Source organism: Sminthopsis crassicaudata, chromosome 1 (assembly GCF_048593235.1).
Source record: "Sminthopsis crassicaudata isolate SCR6 chromosome 1, ASM4859323v1, whole genome shotgun sequence".
Lineage (NCBI taxonomy): Eukaryota > Metazoa > Chordata > Mammalia > Dasyuromorphia > Dasyuridae > Sminthopsis > Sminthopsis crassicaudata.
Window position 1 is genome coordinate 609262924 of NC_133617.1, and position 18633 is coordinate 609281556.

General features: G+C 37.8%; 1 protein-coding gene across 1 annotated transcript in view; it reads right to left on the minus strand.

The window, feature by feature from the left end:
- The window catches only part of ITGA1 (integrin subunit alpha 1), a 189584-nt gene that overhangs the window by 84127 nt on the left and 86824 nt on the right, over positions 1-18633 (minus strand). The window contains exons 7-8 of the mRNA XM_074282545.1: positions 6077-6225; positions 2110-2260 (exon numbers count right to left, since the gene is read on the minus strand). Coding sequence (XP_074138646.1) covers positions 2110-2260; positions 6077-6225 — 300 coding nt within the window. The remainder of the gene's footprint in view (positions 1-2109; positions 2261-6076; positions 6226-18633) is intronic.

Genomic DNA, 18633 nt, shown 5'->3' on the forward strand with positions numbered 1-18633 from the left:
GACAGAGACTGTAATTTGCCTCAAACTCGATTTAAATTCTGAGAAGCAGAATTTCCATCTATCACTTTCCTCCTCCACAGCTTGGAATGCCCCTCTGTGGAATGGCATCAGGAAAATTTGGCCAGCATATTCCTAAAAGCTGGCGGCTACTGATAGAATCTCTATAATAAAGTCTGTAGGCAGACAGATGTCTTTTGTTTTTGTACAGGCAGCTTTCTTTGAGCCAATGCGTCTTTAAATATTATTGTTAATAACAATAAGCATACTGCTGTGTATTTACACGGCGGCTCTTGAGATGAGCACAGAGTACATTGTGTATTATGTAGCCTATGTCCCTAAGAGCAGGCTGGGGCCTCCTTTTGGAAATAAGAACTTCCCTCTGCTTTGAACTACCTTCCTCCAGAAGCTGTTTTTAGTCCCTAATTTTAGTGTCTTCCCTCTGAGAGTGATCCCAATCCAGCATACATTTTTTTTTTTTTTTGTATGTAGTTATTTGCATGTAGTATTGAGAGAAGGGATTGCTTGTTTTTTGTTTTTATTTTTGTTTTTGTTTTTGTTTTTTTGTCTTTCATTATATCTCCAGGGACAAGCACAATGTGTTAGGCACTTTATAAATGCCAGTTTAACAATTTGTACTATTTTCTCTTCAGCCTACCTTTTGCTTGTCAAAGGATGTCTATCCTGGTAATTTTGAGAAATTGAACTTGGCTTGGACAGTTGAGGGAAGGGAAATCTCTTTGTTTCATTTATAATGATAAAGATATATCATTATGTCTTATAATATAAGATTTATAAGGATCTTTAGGTTTCCCTCTTTTTTCTTCTGTTTCAGTGCTGATTGACCCAGGAAATAGATGGTAACTTAGACACCTTCAGGACTGAGTAGAACTAAATCTTCTATCTGCCTGCTTGCTTTCTTCCCCAGATGAAGCTAATAAAGGTTTTTCTTATTAATTCTATATGCCTTTGTTGTTTAGTCAAGTCCAATTCTTCATGACCCCATATGGTGTTTTCTTGGCAAAGAAATTGGAGTGTTTTCTCATTTCATTTTCCAGATGAGAAAATTGAGACCCAAGGTCACACAGCTAGGAAGTGTTTGAGTCCAGATTTGAATTCAAGTCTTTCTGACTGAAGGCCAAGAACATCATCCATTGTACCACCTATCTGCCCATTCCTAAAAAGCTCCAAAGAATTGGGCTTGTTTCCTTATTGAACCTCATAGTGTTGCCAAAATCTCAAATAATATGGGGTAACTGGGACTTTGGCCCAAATTTAGGAAGCACAGAAATTTATACAGGGTGAGTAACATACCCCACACTGAGCTTCATCCCCCTTTTTAAAAGTGGTTCTCAGGTTTCCCTAGGTCTAGTGATGGGAAGAAAGGAGGAGGAGAAGGATCCAGTATGCTAGTCTTTCCCTTCATCGTAATTGATTTCTGGGCAGATATACTGTCCACTAATTGCCCCTGACATCAAAATTGTTAGTATAGTTGTAAGTAATGTTGAGAGTGGTAGAGACAATGTCATTAACAAGTCAGTTTGTATCCTAGTTGCTAAGCAGGGTTCTGTAGACTTTTCTTTCAGTTGTGTCTTGCCCTCATCAAATGATCATGAATATATTTGACACATACTCTTGTTTCATTAATGGAATTCAGCTCAGGTTTATGAAATATTTAGTTGTTGCTTTTCTTACTATGCTATTTCAGTAAATTCCTTTACTATGAACTAATTGTTATCTGGCTGACTATTCAAGATAAACACATCATGGGGGTTTGTGAGTTACAGTGTAGCACAGCAGTGTCAAAGAAAATCTTGAACCTGATTTAAGTGCTATCTGAAAAGACCTATCCTGAAAGTTGGGGTGGAGAGCCTATCCTGGGCTCTATATAGGAGACAGATACTATGTTATAGAGAAAATACTTCAAGGTCTGTAGTCAAAAGACCTGAATTTTAATCCCAACTCTGTTATTCATACTTATGAGATCTTGGCAAGTTATTTAATCTCTTTGGACCTCAGTTTCTTCATCTATAAAATGAGGGTTAGAACAGCTGACCTCTGAATTCCCTCCTAGCTTTAAATTTATCACTTATGAGCTAACATTACACTTACGGCTATGGCGAATCTCTGAATGTCTTCATCTTCACAGTCCTGAATGACTTTATTCAGCCGATGGTTATCATGGGATTCTCCATCAGTCACAATCACCATGACTTTCTTAACCCCATTTCTGGCACCCCTGGCTTTAGTGAAGGCCTCTTTCCTGAAACATACATGTAAGATGTGAGACAAATAAGATTCTACCCCCAAGATTATATAAAAACTTCTAGGCAATGTGTGCTAGGTAGTTTCTAGCACTGGAGCCAAGAGCAACAACAGCACCCACTAGTCACACTGGGTAGCATGATGACCACTATTTGTAGCATTTTCTGATTTATTCCAGATGGCAGAAAGTTGTCATTTTGCTTAATCAACACATATTCTCACATACCAAAGCCAGAGGAGACATTGTACTCCTGGAGATATCAAAGGGAAGGTGGGTCCACAGCTCCCCATAAGACTTAGAAGAGATTAGTTCTCCACACCCACTCCTTTCTTTGTAAACACCCTTCTCCCCTTCCCTTGGGAATATAGTGTTTTTTTTTTTTTTTCCATATCAGCAGACTTCTTCCTCTCTCCTTTTGGCAGAAGCATCTGCTTTGTTTCTCATCTTCCTTCACCCTCTACTCTGATGTTCATAGAACAGGCTCACCAATTTGACCTCTGTTGCAGAGCTGAGATGAGGAGGAGAAACAAGGGAGGAGAGAATTTATTTAGCCCCAGACAGCCTTCCCTTACAGCAGTTCTTGAATGTAAGCATTAAATAAGGTGAAAAATAAATCAGATGTTAAGAAAAGGAAAAAAAAATTGAATTTTAGATGTATTCCAAGTTTGGTTTGATAATCTGTTTATTACATTTTCTGAGAATATTCAGTTTATAATTTTAAAAAAATGACTGGAAACATAAAGTGAAACCGACTTTGGGGTGGTGACTGTTGTAAAAATATTTAGTGTGATCTAAGACACAGATTGTTGGGGGGATGGATCAAGAGACAAAGAGAAGTCAAAGCAGAAATATGCACAGGAAGAAAAAGGAATTTCAATTGAATTTAGCATGGATTTATTGAACACCTGCAGTGTATGTTTGTGTGCATATTGGAGGAAGGTGTGTCTATTTGCATGAGTGTGTCCATTCCTGTTTCACTTCTTTCTCTTGTCCTTCTCTTTGAAGACTGGGGAATGAAGAGGACATCTTATATACAACTTAGATACAATTATACCTATGTGTCTATACATATATTTTCAAACTTTGGGATACAGATATAACCACGCACAAAAGGAATGGCTCCCCAGGATATGACCTTAAGTGGAAAGAGGAATCATTTATATCTTGGTGTATAACTCCCACCTCCAAAAAAGCACCCAAGATGACTATGTATACCTCTTCCCACTTCCATCAGAGGTAGGTTTTAATGATTTACTCATATGCTTAAAAGTCAAGAATTCTTAAAGAAAGGTCAAGATGCTTTTTAAAAAATCTAAAAATTTAACTCTTTTTAACCTGAGAAATGTGATGTCAGATTCAAATAGAGATATTCTTAGAAAGTCACAAATTAGCATTATTCTATCAAGGAATAATGAGAGGTTAAGGAAGCTTCCCCAAAGTCACATAGCTAGCATGTTTCTAGATCAGGATCTATTCACCATAACATACTACCTTCCTGGTTATTGAAAAATACCAGTGCTTTCTATCTCACTGTCAGAATGGAATAGAATTGAATCCATAAGAGCAAAGGGGTAGAAAAATGTGCCTGCTGTATTTCCTTATATTAAATTTTATAGTACTCAAATCAGAATTAGCCTTACTTATAGGCAGAATGGGGATGCATGTATGTATGTATGTATGTATGTATGTATGTATGGTGTTGTTCTGAAGATCTTTGCTTTTCCCAATATATCTTCTCCAATTAGATGCTACTATGCCTGAAATTTCATCTTTAGAGATTCAAGAGATAAGAAACACAATGGATAGAATACTGGATCTGGAGTCTGGCCTCAGAGACTTAATAACTGTATGACTTGGGTTCTGATCACCTTTGTCTGACTCAATTTCTTCATTTGTAAAATGGGGATAATAACATCTATTTCTCCGGATTGTTGAGAAAATAAAATGAGATACTTGTAAAGCACTTGGCACAGTGCCTGGCATATAGTAAGTACTTAATACATGTTTAGTCCTATCCCATTTCACTGCTCTCTTCTTGTAGTGACACCTGGTGTAGGATGGAAGAAAGGAGTGGATGGGTGGGGGGAAAAGAACAAACATTTATTAAGTGCATATACTTTATAACTATCTCACACAAAGTACAGAAAAAATGAAGTAGGGAATATAAATCATAGAGCATGAACATCAATGTTATGTATAGGGCTATGCTGGAGGGAAAGAAATAGGAGAAAATAATGAAGAGAAGGAAAAAAAAAAGAGGAAACTTTCTTTTACATCCACTCAAAGAATATTTTTGTAGTTCTCTCTATGATATCCAGAGATAACTTCTGGACCCTAGTATTCAAAGAGATATTTAGCAATGGCTATTGCTAATATCAGCCACATTGCTTTTGGTGTATTTCAGAGATGGATAATCACTAAGTGACTGCAACTCAGAAAAGTCCTGGATACCATAGACCCAAAGCTTTCACATCCAATTTTATTGAATCCTCTTCTCTTATTTAGAACATGCAAGAAATACACACACAGAAGGATGTGTATTCTCCCTGTACTCTTTCTTGGTTTCCCAAATTATTGCTCCAGTGGGCAGCTATTTGTGAAAGGAGAGATCCCATCTGTAAGTGATTTTTTTCTTCTGTGGCTATTGGAACTGGTACCATATACTAGCCTAAAACTCATGGGTCTAACAATTACATGTGCTTTTTTGTATTTTGACTCTTGAAGAATTTTCTCAGTCAGAAGGATTGATTTGTATGAAATTCTTTTCACCAGACTAATATGCTGAACTTGGCAGCACAAGAATAGCCCAAGCAATACAAGTAGTCCTTTCAAAATCATCAACAGATTGAAAGGGATTAAGAGAAAGATATCTAATAGCATTTTATATTTTGTGGTTCTGTTTTCCCTTCCTTTTGACATGCTTGCAAGTTTGGGTTCTGGTTAAAGGCATCAACATTGAAGACAAATCTGAATGAGGCAGGAAAAAAGACCATACTATAAATGACAGGAATATGGTCATTTTTTTTATGTAAGAAGGAAAATTACTGAGATAGTAAAAGAGATAGTACTTTTGTAACTTAAAAGAAGGGAATAGTGAGTTGTAAAGAATATGGTACTGACAATCACCAGATTTTGATTCCAATTCCACTTCTGACACTAACTAGCTGTTAGTTACCCTTCCTTAGTCCTAATTTTCTTCATCTTTAATATTTGGAGATTAGAACAAATCATTTCTAAGGTCTCTTCCAGCTCTAAAATTCTAAAAAAAATATTCTAAGCCTTTGAAATACTCTTTTTGGAGAAAAGGGAGAAAATGAAGAGGATGAAAAACATTTTTGTTGATTGAATAACTTTTTTTCTTTTATATTTTTCATTTAAAGCAACATATTTAAAAATCTTTATATGAGAACAAATAAGATGATATTTAATTGATTCCATAGTGGCATCTATTCACAAAGCTGCTTTAACATTAAATAATTTTAAACATTGAAAAAAAATTCAGAATAATAAAAAATTAGTCCTTTTTAATTAAATCTGCTGGTTGACAGGCCAATAGCCTTTCCCTCATTTCTTTATCTATAAAAGAGAAAGAGAGAGATGTTGTATTAAATGGCTAACAATATTCTTTCTACCTCCAAATCCATCATCTTATGATTATACTAATTAGTAACTTCAGCGCCTTTAAAATTATTTGATCGGTTAAGATAACATTATAATCAGTTAACTATGAATTAAGAAACACAAGGGAGGATTCCCTAAATTATATACCTTGGAGAGATTTCTAATTTGTTGAGTAATTTTTGATGTACATACCTTGCTGTATCTATTCCCAGAGCTGTCATTGTTTGGCGGCCTTGCCTCTGCTCTATCTGGTTAGCTGCAAGGAGAACTTCTTCAGTTGTTGTATATTTATTGAGATTAAATTCATGGGTCACATTTTCACTATATTGTACAATTCCAACCTAAAAAAGCAATCCACTGTTAGATAAATAATCCATACAATGGAAATGTCAATGACAATTTTCCTCAATCTAAGCAAATAGCATCAATGCAAAAATTAGCAATTTTGCAGATAGATTTTTGAGAATCAGTTGGTTTTTCTATTATTATCAATATCTGTCTGTTAATACAGTTTGTTTGTCCTTCATTTTCTCTTTTTTTTTCTTCTTTTTTTTTTTCTTCTTGAGGCTGGGGTTAAGTGACTTGCCCAGGGTCACACAGCTAAGAAGTGTTAAGTGTCTGAGACCAAATTTGAACTCGGGTGCTACTGAATTCAAGGCTGGTGCTCTATTCACTGCGCCACCTAGCTGCCCCCTTGTCCTTCATTTTCAAAGAGAACCAATGATACCATAAGGTTGATGTCTTGACTTACTCATGAATTAGATTTAAGTAAGGCAGCTTCATTCTCTTTCTGAGAGACATTGAAGTCCAGTGGAAGGACAAAAGTCAAGATTTCTAATGATGACCCAGGATGCAAGGAGTATCCATGCAGTAGGTATCAGTAGCCTGAAAACATAACTTAGCAGTGCTGGCAATGGGTCATATTTTCAAAGCTTATTACATTTATGTTTGATTTACTTTTTGTCTTTTTTCCCCTATTACCTCATATCCTCTCTCTATAACTTCCAAGTTTCAGATTTCTGAATCCTCTTCTTGACTGTGCTTGTCAACTAAAAAATGATCTGAAGATTAGCTGATTTGCAATTATGACATGCCTACTTTCCTCCTCTTTCCAGCAGTTCCTTTCTCATGTCTTATTCTATTATATACATATATACTTGTATCTGTGATGTTCCTTGACAATCTCAAGAAGTCCTTTTATTGTTTTTTTTAGTCATAGCTGACTACATGATCCCATTTGGGGGTTTTCTTGGCAAAGACATTGGAGTGACCATTTCATTCTGCAGTTCATCTTACAAGTGAGGAACTTAGGTAAAAAATGTTAAGTTATTTGTTAGGGTCACATAACTAGTAAGTGTCATATTTGAACTCAGAAAGATGAATTTTTTGGATTTCAGGCCTATTAGTCTCTTCAGTGAGCCACCTAGTTGCCCTTAATGAACACTAAACATCTTAAAGTGAGCACAGCAATGTATTTCCCAAAGGAACGAATGGAGGCCTTTCACATTTGTATGGAGGAGATATTTGGGGACAGAGGAGCTTTTTTGGTTCTTTCAAATCATACCAGTTTGATGATTTTTTTTTTTACTTCTGCCCACTGGTCATCATTAACAGAAGAACTTTTGACATGAAAATTTCCATGCTGAGATGCTCTCTTGTCTCTTGCTGCTCTTGAAAAATTACCCAATATTTTCTCTTATATTTTGTCTCTTTTTAGCATATTTCGAGACCCAAATCCCTGTACTATGAATTTAAGATTCAATTTATTTGGCTAATGTGGATCCCTGCACAGTTAGCACTACTTTTCTAAGTAACTCTTAAGATTTTTTCTTGTAAGTACATGGCTTTTGATGGGGGTTGAGGTCCCTTTAAGATTCCTTTCTAATTGCCCAACCCATGGCTGACCTTGATTCACAAATCCTAGTCAAAGGCATCCTTTGAATATCTGGGCCCGGCCCCACTATCAGCTCAGCTTCCCCCAGCCCTCACCTGATTTAAGCTAACTGAAAAGCCCGCCGAGAATTTAGGGGTACCGCCCATCATCTTCTAGGAATAAAAGAAACGAGCCTGAGCACTCTCTTTGCAGGAGCCCTCCCAGCCAACACATGGTATCCTTCCAGCCATGTAAGGGTTCCTGCCCACCCAGTGGCCACCTCTGGCCCTGGCGTCTTTCTAACTGAGCTTTACTTCAAATTTCTATAATAAACCTTTTATTTATCAATCTAGGTTTTCAGGCCTGTAAATTCATTTTACAGGGGACACTGCACCTCATGGGATTATTTTATTATCTATACGCCAAAAATGGGGTTCCCCCTTTCCTTTCCCTCATTACTTTCAGTAAGATATATTTTTTATCTATTGCTTTTGTTCAATGTTTCCCACTTAAGATATCACCCTCTTATTCATTGAGGCTTCTAAAAATTAACTTCATATTCAATAGACTTTCTCCAAATTATATATAATACTTTCACTCTCTTCCTATTCATCCTATATATTACTTCAAAATTAATATTTCTATAACACTGAGTTCATAATGACACTTTTCTTCAATACTTCTTCACAGAATATATGACATAATTAAAGATCCTCAATGTATGGTTTCATTCTATCTATTCTACTCTATCTTCCACTATTCCTCAGCTCTGGTCTTGCCAAGGAAATTTCTTAACATTTGAGGATAATGTTATATTATCCCCAAATTATATACTTTGCTCACCTTCTATCTCCTTCCTCTCTTCAAATCACATTCACCCTTCAATGTTCATCTCAAATCTCACTTCCTTGAGGACTCCTCTCATACTGATACAACTGATACAAGACACATTTCTACAAACTTGCCATTCCCTCCAAGATAGGTTCTTATTAATATTTACCCTGGCATTCTTTTTTTATTCAATGAATGAATCAATGCATGATAAATATGTTTAAGAATTAAACCTACAACCAAATCCTGCAATTTTTACTTTGTTATGTTGCAATTGCTAATATTCTATAGTTGTTTTCATGTGTTTGGGCACAAATACACAATATGTTCTCATTTCCTTATAAGCTCCTTAAAGTAAAGAACCATATATTTCACCTTTTTCCATATGCTATGCCTTTCTCTGGAAGGTTGCTGAGAGATAGGGTAGATGATATAGTTGTTCTTTTGTAATTCCCTGATCCTATAATTAGAGGCAGCTGGCAGCTCAGTAAATAGAGCAGTGGGCCAGTAGTCAGGAAGACTTGAGTTCAAATCTAGCCTTAGATACTTCCTAATTGTGTGAATAGTCATTTAACCTTTGATTGCCTGTCAAAATGAATCCACTGGAAATGGAAATGGCAAACTGCAACAAAAGATTCCATAATTGGAGAAATAGAAATGTTGAACACAACAAGAAAAAAAAAAAATTAACAGCAGAGATAGAGAAATAAAACTGGGGGGAAAAAGCCCAGAAATAAGGGAATGTGAGAAAATAAGAAGAGTGGGAAATAGAAAATTCCCTGGTGAATGGCATATAGTCTCCAAGCCTGAATAATTATTATATTTGCTGTTGCCTTTGGCACAAATAGGGAAAAGGCCTGCTTTGGTTCTTCTCCAAGGAGAGGGGACCGAAGATTAATTTTCAGTCTAGGGAAAGGGTCAGATCACAAAACCGAGAAACAAAAATAAAAAAATCAGACTGTTAGCTACATGGAGAAATAAGTCTATTTTTGGAGACAGAGGAGGGAAAATGCTGCACTCATGAAAGGAGTGGACTATCTCTGCTGAAGATCAGCTTAACTTAAATTAACAAAAGGAATAGGAAGATAATTCTGAAATTCTGCCCAGAATTTAAATTGTCTATGACCACACAGTTATCATCTTCTTCAAAGTGTAGAGGGATAGGAATAAGGAACTTTAGGAAAGAGCATCAAATCTGAAACCACTGATGAGAATCCTGAAATAACATGATTGAATCTTTACCTTGTAGTGATTATGGCAGAAGTATCACACACAAGTGCTGAATTTCCATTCAAATGCATTATACTACACAACTATCAAATGCCAAGCTTTCAGCAGTTTGGTAACCAACACTCAACAATGGGCACGGGTTCCCTTCCCTAGCCAGGCTTATTATATTCAAGTCACCATGCTATCTTGTAAAACAGGAAACTAGGAAGGCCTTGTTCATTGCCTGGTCCTTACTGAAGGAAATTGCCTGAGGAGAGAGAAGGTTGCCCAGACAAGTCATTGGTTCAGGCCTTGAAACAATGAATCAGGCTCAGTACTTAAAATGTCTGAAGGAAAAGGTTGTAAAAATGTGTCGTTAAAATGGAGATAAATAATTTTCCTAAAAATTAATTAATTTCTCTCTTTCAACTTAGCCTTGGTTTAAAATCATGCTACAATTTTTGATGGATCATGGTACAAACAATATACACAATGTTCCATTAGTGTATTTCACTTTTATAACAAGTCTCACAATTTACTGGTGTTATTTAGGGTAATGTACTCTTATTTGGCATATTTATATGTTTCTCATTTATTATTAAAAGCAATGTAATGTTTAGGTATTGAGGATCAATAAGGCCTCCATAACATTTATACTGTCATATCTTTTATTGCAGGCTCAAAGTGTTTTTCAGGTTTACTTTATAGGTGCTTTTTTGAAGGCAGTTTTACAGCTTTTTCTCCATCTTGTGCAAAAGCTGGTTTGTTGATATTCTTCTACAACAATGATAAGAATGTAACTAGGACAGTAAAACAGACTTTAATTAAAAACAAAAAACAACAGCAACTTAGCATTGGTATTGTCATTAGTGATGTGATTTTTAGTTTCCATGTAGATTGTCTCAAGTAAATACCACTGTAAGCTTTAGTTTTTGTATTTTTGTTTTTCCAAGACAGAAAGCCTGATGCAATTCTATTTAAGGATGTTTCAATTAAAATAATTTTCCTGGAAATGTTACTTCTTGCTGGTAATATCCAACAGCCCTAAGATATTGCAAATAGCAGGCTTCTAAATTCAATATCTAGGACAGCATAGAAAATGTGCATCACTAGATTTAATCTTCCAACAAATCTTAAGTTATCATCTAAGACAGGTAGTCAGGAGTCACTGTAATTCTCCCGTGACCAATAAGAGCAAAAACATGTTGGACACAGGCAAATAAAATACTGCCAAGGAAACAGAAAACATCTCCTTGATCACATATTATACAAGCGAAATATGATATGAACAGATTAAAGAAATATAAGAAAGCTGAAAGCTCAAAGACAGTCAAGTGAAACAACATGAGTCTCCTTGAAAAATTAAATTGTTTCAAACCAGAAAGACAATGTTGTAGTAGAATTTGATAAAGGTTTTAAACAATGACAAAGGGAGTACCTAACATGAAGATGGCCTGGTTCACTAATTTCTGGAAGACCAAAAGTGCTTACAAATATTCCTAAAATATATTGTGTTTGTATAGGTTCTTTTTCAGAAACAACACAATTTTTGTGTAATAGGTGGCAAGCTCTCACAATGGCATACCAAATGGTCAAGAGCGGTAACTAGAAATTTTGGTCCCTGGAAAAAATCAGGCTTTATCAGAGTGGGAAAGAAGGTGAGGACTGGCAATATTCCACCATAGTCAAGTGCGGGACCCTTCTCTTAGTATGATATCATTCATCTCACGGAGATGCTCTCCCTCCCATATACTTTAAGGTGCTAGAGCAGATCAGGTAAGGAAATAGGATTAGTTACTAGTGTGTGATGCTACTACAATGGAGGATTCGAAAACAAAGTGATGAACAAAAGAACAAAGAAAAGTTGCTCCATCCATGTCTCCCTCCCAATGGCAAAATTCTGTCACCTTACCCTAGTTATGGATTTGATTAATTTATTCACTCAGCAAACTAATCTGACATTCAACAAATAAACATTGAGCATTTATTTAGATAGATGATAGCTATATAACTATTGAAAACCAGATTTCCAGTTAAGCCTGGAATATTTTCAATGAGATCCTCTTAATTGAGGGAGAGAATGTTAATAATGCAAGCCTGAGACTGAGGAATTTCTCCTTGGGTGAGAAATCAAAGATATATTAAGGAACCGGTTTTCCCAACATGTCTACAAGAATCTTTCTCTTTCTTTTCTCAAGTCATTCTTAGAGAATCCAGTCACATGTTTCTCTTTTGAAATAAGATAAAGACTGTTTCTACTCTCAAAGCTCTTATGCCAACTCTGCTGCTCACACAGATAGGGATGTATTTATTGCTAAGACAAATTAAGAGCACTGAGGTGTTTTGGTTTTTTTTTTTTTTTTTTTTTTTTTTTTTAGCTGAGAAAACAGATGATAGCTATATTTGAAAACCTACTATTAGATCTCAGTACATTTTCCATTATTTAAAGGATTCTTCATCCTTCAAGATCCAAATGAAGCCTCCTTTGCATTCATCTCCTCCTTCTATAAATTATTTAAATACTAGTCTAAAGCTTTAGGAAATTCACTTTGGCAGTCTGGGGAAGATGAATTAGATCGGGGAAAGAATTGAGGCAAGTGGAACAATTAGAAGGCTATATAATAATATAGGATAGAGTGATGAGGGTGATAGGATGAAGAGGTTAGGATGATAAGATTGTGGCTAGGTCGATAATGAGAAAGAATCAGTCAGTCCATAGGCATTTATCAAGTACCTATTATGTGCTGGCTACTGTGCTATAACCATTGGGGATACAAAGAAAGACAAAATACAACCTCTGCCCTCTAGGAGCTCAGTCTAAAAGAGGAGACAATATTAAAATAATTATGTACAAATAAGATAGGATGCAAAAAAGATAAGAGGGAAGTCATTGACATTAAGGGAAAATGGAGAAAAAATTTCTATAGAAGATGGATATTAGTTGGGAAGTGAAGGGAACTCAAGAAGTAGACATAAGAAAGGAGAATAATTTAGGTGGAGGCTGGAGAGGAACAGTCAATGAAAAGACCTGGAGTCCAGAAATAAAATGGTTTGTTCAAGGAGCAGCAAGGAAGCCAGTGTCATGTCACTGGATTACAGAGTACATGGAGGAAATAAAGTGCAATAAAGCTGAAAAGTAAGAAGGGACTAAGTTATAAAAGCTTTAAAATGACAGAGAATTTTATATTGATTCTGGAGGTAATAGGAATCCTCCAAAGTTTATCAAATGGGAGTGGGGGTGGGTGACATGGTCAGATCTGGCTTTAAGAAGATTAATTTCTTTCTATGTGGAGATCAGACTGAAGTGGAAAGATCAACCAGCAACTATTGAAGTGTAGGAATGAGGTGATGAGGGTTTTTTACCACACAGTGTCAGTGTCAGAAGATAGAAGGGGGCATATATGAAAAATGCTATGAAGGTGAAATCAACAGGACTTGGCAACCATTTATAAGTGGAGGGTGAATGAGGAATTGTAGATAATACATAGATTGTGAACCTAGGTGATTAGAAGATGGTAGTGCTCTCAACAGTAATAAAGCAGTCTGGAAGAGAGGAAAGTTTGGACCAGGGAAGATAATAAATTCAGTTTTGGATATGTTGAGTTTAAAATGCTTATGGGATTTTGAGATGTTCCATAGGCAACTAGAGATGTAAGATTGGAGGCAGGCAAAGAGGTTAGGGTTGAATAACATCCAATTTCTCAAATTTGAGAATTATTGGCTTAGAGATGATAATCAAAACCATGGGACCAGATGAGATCACTAAGTGAAATAATAGTAAAGGAGACTTTAGTAGTCATGACCCAGTAAAGGAGAATGAGAAGGAACAGTCAGACAAGGAGGAAAACAAACATACATCAATGTTATGGAAAGCTGGAGAGAATTCTAAGAGGTTGACTGATAGGATTAAAGGCTGAAAGTTCAAGACCTATAATGTTTTTAAAAAGTCATTTGATTTGGCAGGTAAGAAGTCATTGGTAACTTTGGAGAGAACAGTTTTAGTTGAATGAGTTAGGAAGTGAGACTGGACAGTTAAAAGAGAGAGGAAGAGGGAGAGGGAGAGGGGGAGAGGAAGAGGGGGAGGGGGAGGGAGAGGGGGAGAGGGAGAGGGAGAGGGGGAGAGGGAGAGGGAGAGGGGGAGAGGGAGAGGGAGAGGAGGGGAGGGAGAGGGAGAGGGGGAGGGAGAGGGAGAGGGGGAGGGAGAGGGAGAGGGGGAGGGAGAGGGGGAGGGGGAGAGGGAGAAGGGGAGGGAGAGGGGGAGAGGGAGAGGGAGAGGGGGAGAGGGAGAGGGAGAGGGGGAGAGGGAGAGGGAGAGGAGGGGAGGGAGAGGGAGAGGGGGAGGGAGAGGGAGAGGGGGAGGGAGAGGGAGAGGGGGAGGGAGAGGGGGAGGGGGAGAGGGAGAAGGGGAGGGAGAGGGGGAGAGGGAGAGGGAGAGGAGGGGAGGGAGAGGGAGAGGGGGAGGGAGAGGGAGAGGGGGAGGGAGAGGGAGAGGGGGAGGGAGAGGGGGAGGGGGAGAGGGAGAAGGGGAGGGAGAGGGGGAGAGGGAGAGGGAGAGGGGGAGAGGGAGAGGGAGAGGGGGAGAGGGAGAGGGAGAGGAGGGGAGGGAGAGGGAGAGGGGGAGGGAGAGGGAGAGGGGGAGGGAGAGGGAGAGGGGGAGGGAGAGGGGGAGGGGGAGAGGGAGAAGGGGAGGGAGAGGGGGAGGGAAGTCTCGCCTCTGTGGCTGAGACTTCCACTGTGGTCCCCAGGAAGAGAGTCCTCATCTGATGTCCAGCTGCTACCCTCATCTTGGGAAGTAGTATCACATGGGAGTGGGACAAACAACAGTGACATCCTTTAAGAAGTTCTGACAACACTGGGGGGTGGGGGGAAGGTGACAGCACAGTGGAGGACAAGCCTTGTGCTACATAAAAGGCAGACCTCATTGGGGGCTGGCATGACAGCACCGTGGGGGGGCAGGAGGCGGGGCAGCAAGAGGATGGGGCTGGAAGTTTGCTGGAAGCAGAGAAGCCATCAGGGTTATTCCTTCTTGGCACGGTCAGCGGCATCCAGGGCAGCCATGTTTCGTGCAGCAGTGACCAAGTGGATGACACTGATGAGGGACTTGAGAAATGCAAGAGGAGTGGAGATCCAGAGTCCCAGTCGGAACAGACCCACTGAACCCACTGCAAAAGGGGAGAAAACAAAGTCCAATACAGAGAGAGGGCCATTTGTAACGTGCTCTCCTGGCAGTTACAATTACTAGTCTGTCCTAGACCCACCAGAGTACCTTTGACCACTGTCCTCTGCAGTGTGAACTCTACCCAGCTCGCCTCCTCTGAGGCCTTCTAAGGTCTCTGGCCACAATCTCTTGAATCTATAGGTTAATAACCGGTAGCGCACTCAAGAACAACCACGTGTAATCTTAAAAGCCTTTATTATACCTACTCACATAATGCCCTGACTGATGCCCTGACTTGTTGGTTCCCGAGTGAACACCTGGTCAGAAGACCCATGTGTTCACTACCAAAACCCTTACCTCTTTTGGCTACCCATCTTGGCTTCGCCACCCAGGCTCAGGAGCCAGAGTGAACAGCACGAGGTTAAAGAGGGGGAGGGAGAGGGGGAGGGAGAGGGGGAGGGAGAGGAAAAAGTAGAAGGGAATCCATTACAAAAGAGCTTTCTCTAGGAGTTTAGCCACAAAAGGGAGAAGAGATATAGGATAATACCTAGTAAAAAAGGATATATCAAGTGAAGCTTTTTTGAGGATAGGGGAAGATATTAATGATAAAATAGAAAGTGGGGATGATGGTTGGGGGACAATCTGCTGAGGAAGACATAATAATGTGACCACATGTGCATGTAGTGGGGTTGTTTTGGTAAGAAGGTCACCTTTTAATGCAAGAGGGGGGAAGGAAAAGATAGTGACAAAAAGCTTCTAGATGAAGGAGAGAAGAGGAAAAAGGTTCTTGATAAATGGCCTCAATTTTTCCCCCCCCAGAAAAATATGAGGCAAATATCTCAGCTCAGAATGCAAGGAAGGGAAGACTGGGGAAGTTTTAAGAAGAATGAAAAGATTTAGTGGAGTTCCCGTAGAGTGAGCTAATTAGGAAGTTAATTAGGGAGATGGAAAAGGACATTTGTGAGAGATGTTATGAAGATAGAAATAAGATTTGACAACTGGTTAGAAGGTGGGGAGAGGGAGAATTTGAGGAGGACAATGAGATTACAAATTTTGAAGATTAGGAGAGTAGTGGTCTCAACAAAAACAGAATATTCATAAAAGGGGTTTTGAAGATCAGATAATAACTTTCATTTTGGTTCTATTGAGTTTATGGTGCTTTCTGCATGTCCAGATTAAACTATTCAAGTAAATGCCAAAGGTAGATTTGTGACTCAGTTTCTCTAAAACCAAATCCACTGGCCTTTCTACTGCTACAATTTGCCTTTCTCCTGTTCCTCAGTGGCATTTCTTCACATTGTCCATTTTTCCAGTGACTAAGCATTTTTCCTTGTCCTTCATTTTCCTAAATAACAGTATTTAACTTGATACCATACTTATTAGGAACTTACTTGTTCATAGAATAAGAAAATCACAAAATTTCATAATTGTTGGAAGGGCTCTTAATAGACATGTTAGGATATGTCTTACTCAGATAAACTAAAAAAATCTCTCACTGTACCACATTTAATAAATGGACTCAGTGAAGGGGATGTCATTGATTCATCAGAGTTTCATGCTATTAGGAACTTGTCTGTTCATTCATCTTTATCAATATCATGTTATCAAATGACATTCCATTGTTTCCTCTTTGAATTGAAAGTAGGACAGAGTTAGCTCTGACTCCCAATACAAACACTTTCTTCAAGTTTTGGCCCTAAACAATTGCATCAGAAAATTCCTATATCCTCCCTAAAGTCACATAACTGGATTGTAGTGGTAGTTTTCTATTTGCTAATGTGGGATTGATTTAAATCTTATCTCAGAATTTGAAATGAAGAGAGAAGTATATTATCTCCTCCAATTTTTAGTGATGAGATGAGCAGAACTGAAGACTCTAGAATGTGTCTTTACTAAAAGGGTAATAGTAAAGTTTAAATATCATAGGTCCTCTTAGGTTGCTTCCTCACTGAATCTCCCTAGGTCTCATTGGTCTCATCTATTAGAATGAGGGGGTGACATGGCCTCTAAGATGTCTTGTAGCTCTAAATTCATGATTCTATGAATGCAGATATTTTTAGAAACCTTTTATAAATTGGGCACTAAAGATATAAAAGAGATGAAGATGACTCTGAGCATTTTCCCTAAGATTACTGCCAACTTGTGGGCAGTATGTCTCTGACTCTTTCATTAAAAATACTATACTTCAAACCCGTTAGCAACCACTGAGATCAAAATGGTTGTCAACACAAACAAGTAGGCAGTGTTCTTGGAAAGAGGCCTACATGAAAGAAAACTATGCCCTTTACAATTATGCTCATTTTTGTATCCTTTTTTTTTCACTTAGGGGATGTGTACTTCCAAATTTCCTATGAATAAATTTCTTTTCTGAAGCATGGAAGGAAGATGAATTAGAGTATTTGTTATTATTCTATCTACTTCATCTATTTTTGAAGTGAAATCAAGAATATATTTTGTAAAAGTAAGGATTTAGAGAATAATAAGTCAGGTTCTTCAAATCATTTATCAAAGAAGGATTTAAAAAAAAAAACATTTCTTGATGAAAATTAAAAGGAAAACCTACCATTTGTTAAAGGCAGGCTTGAATGGGGTCTGTCCCTAATTTTGGAGATTCACTATTGAGATAAAAAGAGGCATCCATTGGTAGGTAATCCTATAATTAACAAAATGAAGTTTACTTAGTTAAAGCATAGAAAGGATTTTCAATAAGGCTATTGCAGAAGTTAGCTACTGTAGACAGCCCAGTCTGATCTTTAGAGGAGGCCATGTTGATTTCCAGAATCTTGAGAAATTGGACAATTCCAAAAGGCCCAAACTCCATGTGGATTGATCTTTGTCTGTCCTCAGGTAAGCAATTCTTGTGGATAGCTTTGTCACTTTTCATGGAAAAAGGGATGAGGGAGGTGGAGTAAAAAGGGGAAACTCTGATTCTATCATACCATCATTCAAAGAAAATCACTTCTTTTTACAATAAAAATACCAACTTGTATTTCTTGAATTATACTTCTATTACTGAAAGGGCCCTTCTGATTCAGTGCCCTCATGATGAAGAAAATGGGACCAATAGAAGCTGAGTAGCAGCAAGTGGCCGAGACTAAATTTTGATTTTTTAGGTTTCCTGGTTCCATAGTCCTAATAATATCAATTAATTAATCAATTAAAATGTATTAAGGGTCTATTATGTGCCAGGCACTGTACTAAACATCAGAGAAATAAAAAGAGGCAGAAAGTCCCTAGTCTCAAAAAGCTTATAATCTAATGCGGGAGACAACATACAAATAAATAAATAAATAGGTAAGTGGGTAGCTAAACAAATAAATATATAAATAGCCAGATTAAAAAAAATATATATATATAAAGCAAGGATAAAATAGGATAAATAAAAGACAAGTAACTGAGAGAAGGCACTAGAATTAAGAGGGGTTGGGGAAATCTTCCTGTAAATGATGGGATTTTAGTTGAGACTTAGAAAAAGTCAGGGATGTCAGAAATCAGAGAAGAGGAGGAAGAAAATTCCAGGCCTAGAGGAGAGTCAGAGAGCTGAGAAGTAGATTATATTTTTCATGTCAGGAGATCAGGGTCACTAGATGAAGAGTATATGGCAGGGAGTAAGTTGTAAGAAGATTTGAAAGATAGGAAGTGGCTTGATTATGAAAGGCCAAATAGAGCATTTTATAT